The sequence below is a fragment of the Amblyraja radiata genome, chromosome 12, assembly GCF_010909765.2.
Source record: "Amblyraja radiata isolate CabotCenter1 chromosome 12, sAmbRad1.1.pri, whole genome shotgun sequence".
Lineage (NCBI taxonomy): Eukaryota > Metazoa > Chordata > Chondrichthyes > Rajiformes > Rajidae > Amblyraja > Amblyraja radiata.
In genome coordinates, this window is record NC_045967.1 from 52,064,286 (window position 1) to 52,080,604 (window position 16,319).

A 16,319-nucleotide genomic window follows, 5' to 3' on the forward strand; every position below is an offset into this window, starting at 1 on the left:
CTCTCCCATTTCAGTTCAGTTTCAGTTTAGTTTATTGTCACATGTGCCGAAGTACAGTGAAAAGCTTTTGTTGCGTGCTAACCAGCCAGCGAAAAGACAATACATGATTACAATCGAGCCATTGGCAGTGTACAGATACATGATAAGGGAATAACGTTTAGTGCAAGTTAAAGCCAGTAAAGTCCGATCAAAGATAGCCCGAGGGTCTCCGATGAAGCAGACAGTAGTTCAGGACAGCTCTGTGGTTGTTGTAGGATGATTTCAGTTGTCTGATAACTGCTGGGAAAAAACAGTCCCTAAATCTAGACGTGTGCATTTGACCAATGTCACCTCGATAAGATAATTACGATATTATTGTCCTGATCTGTATCAAGAGGATATTAGGACACTTATAATTATAAAGGATTTTTATGTTTTTAGCTGTCACAAAATGGTGGTGACGAGGATGACAGTGATAGTGACAGTGATGACGATGATGTGAAGGTCACCATTGGCAACATTAAAACGGGTGCACCACAGTATATGTAAGTGATTTCACAGATGTATTCTCTTATTTCACTGAGGTTGGCACTGAAAATTAACCTTGGGGCTAACCTTACTACCACTTCATCATATTCCTACATTTCTCCATCAGTGCATCTCTCTTGAATTTATGGCACCTTCTGCAGGATTTCCTGCCAATTAATCCTCAAGTCCACCACATTAAGAGAAAAGTTATCATCATCTCCCTCTCATGTTGATTACTTAAAGCTAGAATGGAACTACCTCTATCTATTAACGATTTAACTTAATAACCCAAGATTGACTTTCTACCCACAGATGTGTTCCCAAAATAGCATATTTATGGTCGGCTTTGTTTTGCAAAACACACACAACCAGAGTATGAAGAAGAGTCTTAACCCGAAACATCACCTATTCCTTTTCTCCAGAGATGCTGCCTGACTCACTGAGTTACTCCAGCTTTTTGTGTCTAATTTTGGTGTAAACCAGCATCTGCAGTTCCTTCCTTCACAGAGTATTGAAAGATTTTGTATTCTATGTATAGGGTCATAGATATACAGCACAGAAACAAGCCATTTAGCCCAGCTAGTCCATGACGATCTAGGTACCCTCCTGGGTTACTTCCATTTGCCTACATGTAGCCCATATTTCTCTCAACCTTTTGTATCCACGTAGGTCCAAATATCTATTGAATATAATTGCATCTTCCCAACTATTTCCTCTCACGTAGTCCACTTGTGGCCAACCAGTTTTATAACAGTTCATAATAGCTTGCTTGTTCTTACACTCTCTGCCTCCATAAATAAAGCCCAGCATCCCAACTGTTTTCAACACTTTTTCAACCTACCCCTTTGAACAAACAACGCACAAATCCTTGCCAAGCCTTTATACTATTTTAGAATTGTCAGCAGAAAGACAATACATCAGATACATAATGCGGGAATAATGTTTAGTGAAAATACGAAATGCTGCTGTAGGAGTAGAGATTTAAAAGTGTGGAGCGATTGTAACAAGTGATTGCAGATCTGCTTCTGTGGACAGCACACAAAGAGTCGTTTGGGTTGGGCGCCATCTTGGAAGCGTAATTTTGTTACGCACAAATTATTAAACAGTGGAAATCCTTCCGAGTATTACTAAATTGGTCGTAGAATATTCTAGGGATCATTTGTAGATGTGAGAGGGCAGCCTGGTGTAGCATTTAGTACGACTGCCTCATAGCTCCAGGCACCTAGGTGTTGTTTGTAGGGAGTTTGCAGATTTAGGATTTAGAATTGACCTCCTGTGCCATAATAAAACATAAAATATATTTTGATATTTGCTTCTGATGCTTATGATAGTTAGAAGGAAAGTGTCTTCTAAGTATCCCAACCATCTCATTTTTGAACAAAGAGAAGTTTAAAAACAAATTGGGGATATATGAAAACACGTTTTTTATTCAATACCGTGAGATAGAATAATGAATAAAGACATAGACGTACTAGAAACAGTATACTGTGTGTACTGATGGCTTTTAAGTTGTTTTGGAAACTTAATTTATTGATTTTAAATTTATATAGGGGCACGCCAATGAATTTGAATCTGAAGAGTGGACGTACCTATGGTTCTTCTGCAGGTTAGTGAGGGTGTTTATTCAGCAATTAATGGATAATTGGCATTTGTTTTGACTAATGCATATTTTTATTCATAAACCCTTATATTAATGAGATAATGGAGCACAGAAAAAATATACAACGCTGATGAAGCAGAGTATGCGTGCGCTGACACGATGGTGCAGCGGTAGAGTTGCTGCCTTACAGCGCCAGGGACCCAGGTTCCATCCTGGCTACAGGTGCTGTCTGTATGGATTTGGATGTTCTCCCAGTGACCTGTGTGGGTTTTTCTCCGAGGTCTTGGGTTTCTCCCCCACACTCCAAAGACATACAGGTTTGTAGGTTAATTGGCTTGGTGTAAATGTAAATGTATAAGGGCCTGTTTTCCTCGCTGTATCTCGAAACAAACATTTTGAGATAGTTACATGTAGTCTCTTTATCCACTGTTGTGCTTCACCAATTTCATAGTGTTGGTTCTTGTTTGTGCATCCACTTAAAATGACACCATGTTTCAGTCTGACTTGCCGCCGTGGCCAAAACTCATGACAACAGTTCAAATTTCTCCTAATCTCTCCTCTTTTTTGTTGTAACAAGTTTCCCATTTTTGAGTTCTGTCCAGAAGTAGTGTTTTCCTGCTTGCTCGACCAAAATGCTAGACATTCTTTAAAAAACTTTACAATAAATGTCCTATTTGTCTTCATTACCTCAAAACCTTTTTTAATTTTTTAACTCTCCTGGCCTTGAATCTGAATCAATCTTTTATGCTCTCCAATAATGTCATTTTACTAAATGGGATGTCCTGAACCGTGTGCTGGGATAACATAGATTAAGCACTTCTCAAAAATAATGATGTTCTTTGAAAGATTTTCTTCACTCAATAATTTTTAGTGATAGCATAACACAGCGGCAGTGTAAGTATTTAAGCTGTCCAACAGCTCCAGCATCTTGTGTTGGACCTGAGCCCTGCGTTGGTCTGTGTGGAGGTTTTCATCGGGCGCTCTGGTCTCCTCCCAGGTCCCAAAGACATGCTAGATATTCGGATGACTATTGTAAATCTGTGTAGGCTGCTAATAGGGAAACAAAGTTATGTTAATAGGCTTGTTTAATGTAGTTTAGAGATTCCGCGTGGAAACAGGCCCTTCTGCCCACTGAGTCCGCTGTGACCATAAGGCCGCCAGTTGACTACTTCTATCACGTACACAGTATGGACAATTTGCGGAAGCCAATTAACCCACAAACCTGCACGTCTTTGGAATGTGGGAGGAAACTGGAGCTCCCAGAGAAAACCCACGCAGTCACAGAGAGAATGTATGAACTTCATACAGACAGTACCCTTAGTCAGGATTGAACCTGAGTCTCGCGCTGTAAGGCAGCAGCTCTGCCACTGTGCCGCCCTATGTAGGAGAATATCAAGATACAAGTGGCAGAACGCAACAGGTTGTATTAAAATGGACATGATGGCCTCCTTTATTATAAGGAAACATAATATGAGTAATATTGTAATTTTGATCAGATTCCTGATATGTTCAAGTAGTCAACATATATTGGGAGTGTGAAGTGAATGTGCACGGAGAGGTAACTGGTACATTTGCTGCTAACTCACAAAATAGGCTGTTATAGGAATTATGCAGATCAATGCAGAAACAATTTGAATAATAATAAATTTTACTCATCCTAAAATGTGGTCTTTGTTCTTGCCACAGCAAAACTACATTCTAGAGGCATTGACCTTGATGCCCCTGGAAGCATCAATGGAATTCCTGTGATTGAAACAGACTTGGACACATTTGAAGATAAACCATGGAGGAAACCAGGTATGTTTTAAACATGGAACCTCTTTTATTTGGTCTTTTAGTGTTTAAAATAGTTTACATTGCAAATATGCAATATTTCTATCTGTAGGTTCTCTGTAGCTGCAACATCATATTCTACAATCTGGTGATTTTTCTCTTTGCTCTACTTGTACTTGTGTATGATTTGATTAGACTTGATTAGTACTCCTCAGGTTGACCAGTGTCTCATGGAGGGGGTGAGCTGTATTGTCCTGGATGCTCCGCAGTTTGAGGAGCATCCTCCCCTCCAAGACCACCTCCCATGAATCCAACTCCGCCCCCAGGACGGAGCCAGCCTTCCTGATGAATACTTCACAGTAAGCAAATTAATTTTAATAGTGATCACTACTGTTACATATACAAAGGCAAATCTGTTTTGTTATGTCATAGTTGGGCAGAATGATCAGACTGGATTTTTTTGTCTGTTGTGTTTTAGCATAAGAAATCTTGATTATGCTTATTACATTTTCTAATGTAAATCTCCTGTAAAATTGAGAATGGAAATTTGAAGCTGCCTCCCTGTTCCAGTATAATTTCCAAAGATGGAGTCAAATTTACTGTGGGACTAATTCAGATTCAGATTCAATTCAGATTCAATTTTAATTGTCATTGTCAGTGTACAGTACAGAGACAACGAAATGCATTTAGCATCTCCCTGGAAGAGCGACATAGCAAATGATTTGAATAAATAATAATAAGTGATAATAAGTGTCCGGGGGGTGGGGGGGTGATTGGCAGTCACCGAGGTACGTTGTTGAGTAGAGTGACAGCCGCCGGGAAGAAGCTGTTCCTGGACCTGCTGGTTCGGCAACGGAGAGACCTGTAGCGCCTCCCGGATGGTAGGAGGGTAAACAGTCCATGGTTGGGGTGAGAGCAGTCCTTGGCGATGCTGAGCGCCCTCCGCAGACAACGCTTGCTTTGGACAGACTCAATGGAGGGGAGCGAGGAACCGGTGATGCGTTGGGCAATTTTCACCACCCTCTGCAATGCCTTCCGGTCGGAGACAGAGCAGTTGCCATACCATACTGTGATGCAGTTGGTAAGGATGCTCTCGATGGTGCAGCGGTAGAAGTTCACCAGGATCTGAGGAGACAGATGGACCTTCTTCAGTCTCCTCAGGAAGAAGAGACGCTGGTGAGCCTTCTTGATCAGAGTTGAGGTATTGTGGGTCCAAGAGAGGTCATCGGAGATGTTGACTCCCAGGAACCTGAAGCTAGAAACACGTTCCACCTCCGTCTCGTTAATGTGGATGGGGGTGTGCGTGCAGCCCCTGGACTTCCTGAAGTCTACAATGAGCTCCTTGGTCTTCTTGGAATTAAGGGCCAGGTTGTTGTCAGTGCACCATGCTGCTAAGTGCTGGACCTCCTCCCTGTAGGCCGACTCATCGTTGTTGCTGATGAGGCCAATCACCGTTGTATCATCTGCATACTTGATGATGGTGTTAGTACCATGTACAGGTGTGCAGTCATAGGTGATGAGGGAGTAGAGGAGGGGGCTCAGCACACAGCCCTGTGGAACGCCGGTGTTCAGGGTGAGGGTTGAAGAGGTGTGCTTGTCTAACCTAACAGACTGGGGTCTGTTGGTTAGAAAGTCCAGTATCCAGTTGCAGAGGGAGGGGTCGATACCCAGGTTACCGAGTTTGGTGATCAGTTTTGATGGTATAATGGTGTTGAATGCTGAGCTGTAATCGATGAACAGCATTCTTACGTAAGTGTCTCTGTTGTCGAGGTGGGAGAGGGCCTGAATTGACCCTGAAGCAGCATGTACATATTTTGTTTATTTTTCTTAGGTGCTGACCTTTCGGACTACTTTAACTATGGCTTTACTGAAGAGACCTGGAAAGCATATTGTGAAAAGCAACGAAGACTTCAGTTAGGACTCGATCCCATCCTTGCAACTGTGCCGGACAACAAAATATTGGTACAGATAAACTGCTTAATAACTAAAAAGTATAATAATTTTGTAAGTTCAGTTTATATCATTTAATATAGATTTATTAAGACTGCTCTGGATGGAGTAAGTTCAAAGTTATGTTTAAAAAAAATTGCTTGGGTCCATCTTTTCATTTTCTAGGCATTAGGCCCAGGTTCTCTTTGTCCTGAATTAGTTAACTCCGAAGCAGCAAAAACCTTAAGGAAGTCTCCTTGTCAAAGTTGGCGTATGTGATAAAATGCATGACAGAAAACATTCCACATTTGGCGTTCACGGATATGTGTCGAGCGTACTCCACAGCACCCAAGTTCTCTCGCTGGAATTTACAGTTTTATGTGCGCAAAGAAAGAGCTGGGGTTTGCACATTAATTGGACTCTGAATAGTGTGTAGGGACTGGATGCTCAAGGGCAATAACATTGAACAATAGACAATAGGTGCAGGAGTAGGCCATTTGGCCCTTCGAGCCAGCACTGCCGTTCAATGTGATCATGGCTGATCATCCCCAATCAGTACCCCGTTCCTGCCTTCTCCCCATATCCACTGACTCCGCTATTTTTAAGAGCCCTATCTAGCTCTCTCTTGAAAGCATCCAGAGAACCGGCCTCCACCGCCCTCTGAGGCAGAGAATTCCACAGACCCACCAATCTCTGTGAGAAAAAGTGTTTCCTCGTCTCCGTTCTAAATAGCTTACTCCTTATTCTTAAACTGTGACCCCTGGTTCTGGACTCCCCCAACATCGGGAACATGTTTCCTGCCTATAGCGTGTCCAAGACCGTCACAATCTTATATGAGGTTTCATTGAGATATCCTCTCATCCTTCTAAACTCCAGAGTGTACAAGCCCAGCTGCTCCATTCTCTCAGCATATGACCGTCCTGCCATCCCAGGAATTGACCTTGTAAACCTACGCTGCACTCACTCAAGAGCAAGAATGTCCTTCCTCAAATTAGGGGACCAAAACCGCACACAATACTCCAGGTGTGGTCTCACTAGGGCCCTGTACAACTGCAGAAGCAGCAACGAGTGTAGGCGGATCTGAAGAAGGGTCTCGACCTGAAATATCACCCATTCCTTGTCTCCAGAGATGCTGCCTGTCCCACTGAGTTCATCCAGCATTTTGTGTCTATAAACGGGTGATCCATGGTCAGCATGGACTTAATGGGCTGAAGGGACATTATTTCCATGCTGTACCTTTCAATCAACATAATCACGTTGTGTAGCGGGTTTCATCCTCACAATGATGAAGCAATTCATGGACATTTGAATTGTTTTTGGGCATTGTCACAAATACAATATGAATGTTCATTTGGGAATAATGTGTATTTTTAATAAATGTCTTGGTGCGCCGTGATAATGAGAAATGTTGTGCTGACCATTTTCTTTGTTCAATTGTTACATGGAGTCTCTTTATCCATGTGGGGGTTAGTTAATAAAAAAAGCATATCTGCCATTATAGATATTATTTAAGACACTTCTTTTATTTAGTTTCACCAGGTGAGAGTGTGTAGCATGGAGAAAGATATGGAAAACAATTTGCCCAAATTGGAAATGAAGGATGATTTCATGTCTCCACCTGGAGCAAGGATGAAAGCAGGCCCACCACCCAATAGGTAAGATGCAGAACAACCAGAGACAACCCAGTATTTAATTGTAATGTTCAATGAAAATTAAAACAAGATACAGTAGGCAGAGATGGAGCTCAGGGCAGAAGAAATTCTTTAGACCTTAGAGATCCAGCGCAGAATTTGTCCCTTCGGCCCAGCGGGTCCACGCTGACCAGCAATCACCCTGTACACTAGCCTACACACTGGGGACAATTTATAAATTACAGATGCCAATTAACCTACAAACCTGTATGTCTTTGTGCCGTTTCATTTGTAGGAAGGAATTGCAGATGCTGGATTATACCGCAGATAGACTCAGCAGGACAGGCAGCATCTCTGGATAGAGGGAATGGGTGACGTTTCGGGTCGAGACCCTTCGTCAGACAGAGCTCAGTTGTTATCAAAAGTTGTTGAACATGGGAATTACTAGGGAAGAAGGGTCTCGACCCGAAACGTCACCCATTCCTTCTCTCCAGAGCATGCCTGTCATGCTGAGTTACTCCAGCTTTTTGTGATTACAGCTAAAGGTTTTCCGAGGTTGGGGAGTCTAAAACTGGAAGGCAAAGGGTTTAAGGTCAGAGGAGGAGAATCTAAAGGAGATCTGGAGGCAAGTTTTTTCACACAGGTAGTGGTGGTTACCTTAGACAGGTTTCCAGAGGCAGTGGTCGAGGCTGATACAATGACAAAGTGCTGGGCAGATGGGAGCATGGTGGGGAAAGGAGATGTTTGTGATGCTTTGAAGGAGAGGTTTCATTTTGGAAATGTAAACGCAGAATTTCATTGCTTCCAAATAGAGTCATGTAGTGTGGAAACAGGCACTTTGGCCAAATCTGCCCACACCAAATCTGCCCAACATGTCCTAGCTACACAAGTCACACCTGCCTGTGTTTGGCCCATGTCCCTCCAAACCTGTCCTATCCATGTACCTGTCTAACTGTCTCTTAAATGTTGGGATAGTCCCTGGCTCAACTTCCTCCTTTGGCAGCTCGTTCCATACACCCACCCACCACCCTTTGTGTGAAAAAGTTACCCCTCAGATTCCTATTAAATCTTTTCCACCTTAAACCTATGTCCTCTGGTCATCGATGCACCTACTCTGGGCAAGAGACTCTCTTAAAATAATTTATTAATGAATAAACATTGACAATGATTCAGCTGGAGAGCTAATATTTTCTTTTAGGGACTCCGTGTTGTGAATGAAGACATTTTAAAGCTGGAGTAACTCAGCGGGTCAGGCAGCATCTCTGGAGAAAAGGAATAGGTGACATTTCAGGTAAAGACCCTTCTTTAGATTCCTATTCCTTTTCTCCAGAGATGCCGTCTGACCTGCTGAGTTACTCCAGCTTTTTGTGTCTTATCTTCATCTTCAGTTTAAACCAGCATCTGCAGTTCCTTCCTACACATAAATAATAGGTTTATAGCTTTGCACTTTGTTTAGTTCATTCTTAAAGGCACAATCTGTCAGGCTTAAACAAAAATATTTGATACATACGTTTTAAGAGGACTAGCGAGTGCATCATGTTGTTTAAGAAGGAACTGCAGATGCTGGAAAATCGAAGGTACACAAAAATGCTGGAGAAACTCAGCGGCTGCAGCAGCATCTATGGAGCGAAGGAAATAGGCAACGTTTCGGGCCGAAACGTTGCCTATTTCCTTCGCTCCATAGATGCTGCTGCACCCGCTGAGTTTCTCCAGCATTTTTGTGTACCAGCGAGTGCATCATATTTGCAGTACAGCGATTTGAAAACGAACAGGAGAGATACTGCTCCTTCACTTCTAAAGTACATTTGTTTGACTTAGTGTTGATTTATTTTGCTCACTGCTTTGCAATAATAAAAAAACAGAAAATAGTGGAAGGGCTACAGATTATTCATGTTTATAGTCATTAACTAACAGTATGACAATATCAACCTTATATTTTTAAATATGTGTTAATTCTCAGAGTTATTATTGGTCCAAACTCTTTGGAACTGTCAGATTTAATGTAAAATTAAGTATTTACTGCAGAAAACTGGCCGGCCAGATTGACGTTATTGGCGGATTCACGGGCTCGATCAGAAGGGTAGAAGGACGGCGGCGAGACAGGCACGGAGGGGATGAAACTGCAATTCAGGTACATTCCTTTCTTTCTGATACAAACAATTGAATTATTTTTGGTTGAAAGCAAGTGGCCTCAATGTAAGGATGGACACAAAATGCTGGAGTAGCTCAGCGGGTTACATTGCTGTAAAAGATTCCGGGTGCAGCCCATTCCAGCTTCAGTGCTCCTGACAAATGTGAACGTGTAGTTGCTCCATTCTGAAAACAAATTTTGAGGTGTTTGTATGAGATGTTTGGTGCGTGCGACAGAATACTGCATCAAGGTCATAATTTTCAGCAACAGAACCTCATATTTTGCTTGGGCAGCTTACAACCCAGTGGTATGAATATTGATTTCTCAAACTTCAGGTAACCTTCGCATCCCCTCTCTCTCTATCCCTCCCCCACCCTAACCGTCGTACTAGTTTCACTGTCGTCTTGCTGTGTTTTACTGGTTGTATTACTCGTTATCACCTTCCCCACAGCCAACAATAGACCATTGTGGGCTCCACCCTTTCTTGATCATTGTTGCTGGCTTTGATCTGTCTTTTTGCATATCTTTCATTAATTTGTTCCATGTACCTTTTCATATCTCTCAGTTCCCGCTCCCCTGAAGAAGGGTCTCGACCTGAAACGTCACCCATTCCTCTTCTCCAGAGATGCTGCCTGACCCGCTGAGTTACTCCAGTTTTTTGTGTCTATTTCAAAGTGTTTCTTATGTTGGGTAGTTAATCGTAGTTTGGTGTTATCAATAAATGATAAGCACATATTCCTCCAGGACTCGCTTATCTAAGAATGTAGCATTATCACAGCGTCTAGAAAACATTTGTACAAGTACATAGATAGCATAGGCTGAGAGGGATATGGACCAAACGTAGGCAGATGAGACTAGTGTGCATGGGGCATGTTGGTCGTCGTGGGCAAGTACTGTTTCCACGCTGTGTGACTCTGTGACACTTACAAACTGTTTGAATGGTTTGTTGTCAAACTTGTCATCTTCCTCATGAGAAATTGTGATACTTGAATATATATTGGCTGTTCCATACAAAGATTTGTTTTTTGTTTTTGGGGATTAGGTTCTTGGAGATCATGCAAACAAACGGCCGCCATTTGCAGCCCCTACAGGTCCTCCTCCTCCGATGCCTGGACCACCTTGTCATTTCATGCATCCACCCCCTCCTGTCACAAGTGGGCCACCACCCATGCACCCACCAGGTAAAGCAGCATGAAATACCATTGCACTTTCTAAAGTTGTATTAAAAGTTCACTACCAATTTCCTGGCACCCTTGGTTCCAGAGCCTTGCTGTATTATCCGTTTTGCCGGACCAACAGAATTCACTGCCTTTGGGGGGGAGGGTGGGGGGCCGAGATATTGGCCCACAAAGTCGGCCACAAAAGTTGGCGATGGGAACGTATCTGCCGGCTGGGGAAAATTCCAGCCACGGCCACAGGGGGCAAATTCCACCCGCCGATTGGCCCAGAAGTCCCGATGAGGTAGAGATCGGCCGCCTCACCCGGCGTGGGCACCACATTTTCGGGGGGGGGGGGTGGTATCAAGGGGGCTTTAATCTCGTAATTTTGTCCGGATTAAAGGGGGTGCCGAACCAGATTTGCTAGAAAATCGGTGGTTGATCTGTACCCAATGAAGAATACTAGGGTTTTTATTGACAGTAAACCTGGCCTTGATCAGTGCTTTGCGAGAAGTCACACATGTTAAAGGCTGCTACCAGAAATGAAGTCTGCCAATGCTTATCTCATGTTGTTTGTTTCAACTTGTAACCTGCTGTGATTTAACATAGTTTTCTGAATTTAGAATGCCGTGATTTATCGACTTAAAAGTCATGGGGAATTTTTTTAACATTTTAAATTGTCTCTAATCTCGTGTTTCTTCATTTTCAAAAGGCTTCATGTATTGCTATTTCCAGAAAAACATTGTTTTCTTTAGTTGGAATCATGTCTAGCAGGAGAATGCCTATCTCCTTTGTAGACTGGGTTAAAAAAGTCTTGCTAAAATAGAAATAACTTTTTTGGCATTCTTATTGGTTCCATGCAGTGTAAAATCATATTTCAGATTCAGATTCACATTTATTTTCACATGCACCAATTAAGGTGCAGTGATATATTTGAGTTACTATGCAGCCATACAATGAAAAGAACGATAGAACTTAATATAAACATCCACCACAATGATCACTGTGATGGAAGGCAATAAAGTTCAGTCAGTCTTCCTCCTTTTGTTCACCCGTGTTTGGGGCCTTGACCCTCCGCAGTCGCCGTTACGGACAGCCCGATATACAAGCCTTCTCGTCGGGATGATCAAAGCTCCGAGGTCGGGATGGATGGAACACACTTTGCAGCTTGGAGGCCAAAATCGGCCACTTTCTTACCGGAGTCCGTGGCTTCTCGATGTATTTGGTGTCAGACTAGCAAATTAGTTGGGGAAATGAAATCAGGATTATAGTTTATTTGGAAATATCTATGCCGTCATTAAGCTCACATCATTCAATGGGTGACAATTCTTGCACAAATATTGAAACAGTGGAATTCACTTTATATTCATCTCGTGAAACTATATTAGTGCGTAACTTAGCTACATTATCACTAGGTTAAAAAATATTTTTCTTTACTGCCTTGGGATGGTTCAGAAGGAACCTCTCTTCCAGGTAATTGAAGTATTTTCTTTTTATCAATTAATATGAATGCTACGACTTAGCAAATGGTTTTATGCAGTTGGTTTGTATTAAACTTTTTGTATTTTGCAGGAATGCCCCCACCTGGATCCATACCAGGTAATCCTGCATTCAATGTACATACACTACTGTGGGTAATGCATTTGGTTTTCGCAAAGGATTTACTCTAAGGTTGATTATTCTCATGAAATGATTTTGTCGCATTCGGCAATGTAATCTTTTTCCACTGAGCTCTGTTCAGTGTCGTAGGTGGCCGCTATTTGCATACCTTGGGTATGCAAGTAAAGAATTTCACTGAGCGTTGTCACATGTGACAATAAAGTATTCTATTCTATTCCATTCTGAAGTAATAATGCAGTCGTTAGAGTCATAGAGTGATACAGTGTGGAAACACGCCCATCGGGCCAACTTGCCCACACCGGCCAACATGTCCCAGCTACACTTGTGCCATTGCCTGTGTTTGGTCCATATCCCTCCAAACCTGTCCTATCCATGTACCTGTCCATCTGGGATAGTCCCAGCCTCACCAACCTCCTCTGGCAGCTTGTTCCATACACCCACCACCCGTTATCTCAAATTCATTCTTACAAATATTACGTAATACTGTAGAGATCATCTCTCAGTTGAGAAAATGATAAGTACATTGTGTTTTTGCATGGAATCACCTTTAAATTTCTCATGAAGTAATCTTCTAACTGAAGAAATTTTACCAGCAGGCAAAACCTATATTTGAGCCCATTTAAACCCACAAATGCAAAATTCACTTTTTTTTTTTGTTTGACGAACATAATGCAAATGGATAATACAGATACAATTGTGTCTTGCAGTATTCCCTGAAATAGTCTGGATAAGGTCATTGCTTATTGTAATGCAAATGGTTGACACAAAATGCTGGAGTTTCTCAGCAGGTCAGGCAACATCTCTGGAGAAAAGGAATGGGTGACCTTTCAAGTCAAAACCCTTCTTGAGGCTCAGTTCTCAGTCTGAAGAAAAGTTTTGACCCAAAACATCACCTATTCCTTTTCTCCAGAGATGTTGCCTGACCTGCTGAGTAACTCCAGCATTCTGTGTCGATCTTCTGTGTAAACCAGCATCTGCAAATCTTTCCTACCAGTGAATGGTGATTGGCTCTTGTGTGTATAGAAACAGAGTAGCTAATTTTAAGATCTAACTAGACCAAGTGGGACCCGTTGGGTCCCTGTCACATTGGAGGGCTAGTCCCCAAACGCAATATTCCACCACTCACCTATAGCCCCCAACTGCGCAGGTGTGGCTGACGGATTCCCGTTGTGACGCCAGTGAGTTGAGGTCACTTTAAAACTCTCATTAATGCCCATTCTGAGATATACTATCTCAGCACAGATCTGGGATAAAATGTAGTACTTTTCTATTCTTTACTGCTCTGCAGTGGCAAGATAAATGTCGAAACTATCGCAGAAACAGTCATTGACACTAACCAATCAAACTAAAATGGAGGAAAAGATTAGTTAAAACAAATGTAGGTCCCTTGCAGTCAGAAACAGGTGAATTGATCATGGGGAACAAGGACATGGCAGACCAATTGAATAACTACTTTGGTTCTGTCTTCACTAAGGAAGACATAAATAATCTGCCGGAAATAGCAGGGGACCGGGGGTCAAATGAGATGGAGGAACTGAGTGAAATCCAGGTTAGCCGGGAAGTGGTGTTAGGTAAATTGAATGGATTAAAGGCCGATAAATCCCCAGGGCCAGATAGGCTGCATCCCAGAGTACTTAAGGAAGTAGCCCCAGAAATAGTGGATACATTAGTGATAATTTTTCAAAACTCTTTAGATTCTGGAGTAGTTCCTGAGGATTGGAGGGTAGCTAATGTAACCCCACTTTTTAAAAAGGGAGGGAGAGAGAAAACGGGGAATTACAGACCGGTTAGTCTAACGTCGGCAGTGGGGAGACTGCTAGAATCAGTTATTAAAGATGGGATAGCAGCACATTTGGAAAGTGGTAAAATCATTGGACAAAGTCAGCATGGATTTATGAAGGGTAAATCATGTCTGACGAATCTTATAGAATTTTTCGAGGATGTAACTAGTAGAGTGGATAAGGGAGAACCAGTGGATGTGTTATATCTGGACTTTCAGAAGGCTTTCGACAAGGTCCCACATAAGAGATTAGTATACAAACTTAAAGCACACGGTATTGGGGGTTCAGTATTGATGTGGATAGAGAACTGGCTGGCAGACAAGAAGCAACGAGTAGGAGTAAAAGGGTCCTTTTCACAATGGCAGGCAGTGACTGGTGGAGTACCGCAAGGCTCAGTGCTGGGACCCCAGCTATTTACGATATATATTAATGATTTGGACGAGGGAATTGAATGCAACATCTCCAAGTTTGCGGATGACACGAAGCTGGGGGGAAGTGTTAGCTGTGAGGAGGATGTTCAGAGGCTGCAAGGTGACTTGGATAGGCTGGGCAAATGCATGGCAGATGCAGTATAATGTGGATAAATGTGAGGTTATCCACTTTGGTGGCAAAAACAGGAAAGTAGACTATTATCTGAATGGTGGCCGATTAGGAAAAGGGGAGATGCAACGAGACCTGGGTGTCGGTACACCAGTCATTAAAAGTAGGCATGCAGGTGCAGCAGGCAGTGAAGAAGGCGAATGGTATGTTAGCATTCATAGCAAAAGGATTTGAGTATAGGAGCAGGGAGGTTCTACTGCAGTTGTACAGGGTCTTGGTGAGACCACACTTGGAGTATTGCGTACAGTTTTGGTCTCCTAATCTGAGGAAAGACATTCTTGCCATAGAGGGAGTACAGAGAAGGTTCACCAGACTGATTCCTGGGATGTCAGGACTTTCATATGAAGAAAGACTGGATAGACTCAGTTTGTACTCGCTAGAATTTAGAAGATTGAGGGGGGATCTTATAGAAACTTACAAAATTCTTAAGGGGTTGCACAGGCTAGATGCAGGAAGATTGTTCTCGATGTTGGGGAAGTCCAGAACAAGGGGTCACAGTTTAAGGATAAGGGGGAAATCTTTTAGGACCGAGATGAGGAAAACATTTTTCACACAGAGAGTGGTGAATCTCTGGAATTCTCTGCCACAGAAGGTAGTTGAGGCCAGTTCATTGGCTATATTTAAGAGGGAGTTAGATGTGGCCCTTGTGGCTAAAGGGATCAGGGGGTATGGAGAGAAGGCAGGTACAGGATACTGAGTTGGATGATCAGCCATGATCATATTGAATGGTGGTGCAGGCTCGAAGGGCCGAATGACCTACTCCTGCACCTATTTTCTATGTTTCTATGAACTGCAATGTATCGAACAGCTCTCATCAAACTGTTAGAAATATAACAAGTAAACCCTCTAAGCCATGCTGCCAGACAACAAATTTTGTGGTTTCTATGAATCATCGTTCTAATTATTTATTTAATTATTAAATGATATATTTTTCTGATATTGATTGACTTTGTAAAATGAACTTGCTTTTTTCTTACAGCATTATTTCCACCACCGTCTGTTCCCCCTCCATCTTTACTGCTGCCAAACATAGAAGGGTAAGTTCAGATCTGTCTCATGTGTGTCTTGTGTTAGTCAGAGTGGAGAAGAAAACAGCTGCAGTGTAGTAAAAGACAGACTTTGCATTCAGATCATCACTTTCACATTTCAGATAGCTTCTGCAGCACTAGCCATTCAGTACCATGCTTGTGTTTGAATCCTGTTATCATAGCAGAAATTTTAGGTTTTAACCTGAATAAGGTTAAAATGTGCACTTGAAGGCTGTTAATTAATTGAATAGCAAGCTTGCTACAAAACAGAAAACAGGAGAGGAAGGTTCAGAGTAAACCACTCAGAGTAGTAATTGATACGAGTGCTTTCCACAGGAATTGTCGCTAGAACCATCGTATTTTATATAAATATTCACACACAGAGTTGTGAGTCTGTGGAATTCTCTGCCTCAGAGGGCGGTGGAGGCCGGTACTCTGGGAACTTTCAAGAGAGAGCTAGATAGGGCTCTAGAAGGTAGCGGAGTCAGGGGATATGGGGAGAAGGCAGGAACGGGATACTGATTGTGGATGAACTGCCATGATCACCTTGAATGGCGGTGCT

General features: G+C 42.4%; 1 protein-coding gene across 3 annotated transcripts in view; it reads left to right on the forward strand.

Moving 5' to 3' along the window:
* The window catches only part of LOC116979199 (pre-mRNA 3'-end-processing factor FIP1-like), a 38,753-nt gene that overhangs the window by 12,884 nt on the left and 9,550 nt on the right, over window positions 1-16,319 (forward strand). For 2 of the 3 annotated variants that reach the window (XM_033030762.1, XM_033030763.1), the window contains exons 4-12: window positions 421-524; window positions 2,058-2,113; window positions 3,794-3,904; window positions 5,712-5,842; window positions 7,340-7,464; window positions 9,454-9,571; window positions 10,614-10,752; window positions 12,301-12,327; window positions 15,709-15,766. In XM_033030762.1, the coding sequence (XP_032886653.1) occupies window positions 421-524; window positions 2,058-2,113; window positions 3,794-3,904; window positions 5,712-5,842; window positions 7,340-7,464; window positions 9,454-9,571; window positions 10,614-10,752; window positions 12,301-12,327; window positions 15,709-15,766 (869 nt within the window). The remainder of the gene's footprint in view (window positions 1-420; window positions 525-2,057; window positions 2,114-3,793; window positions 3,905-5,711; window positions 5,843-7,339; window positions 7,465-9,453; window positions 9,572-10,613; window positions 10,753-12,300; window positions 12,328-15,708; window positions 15,767-16,319) is intronic. The other variant, XM_033030764.1, reaches the window with a different exon arrangement.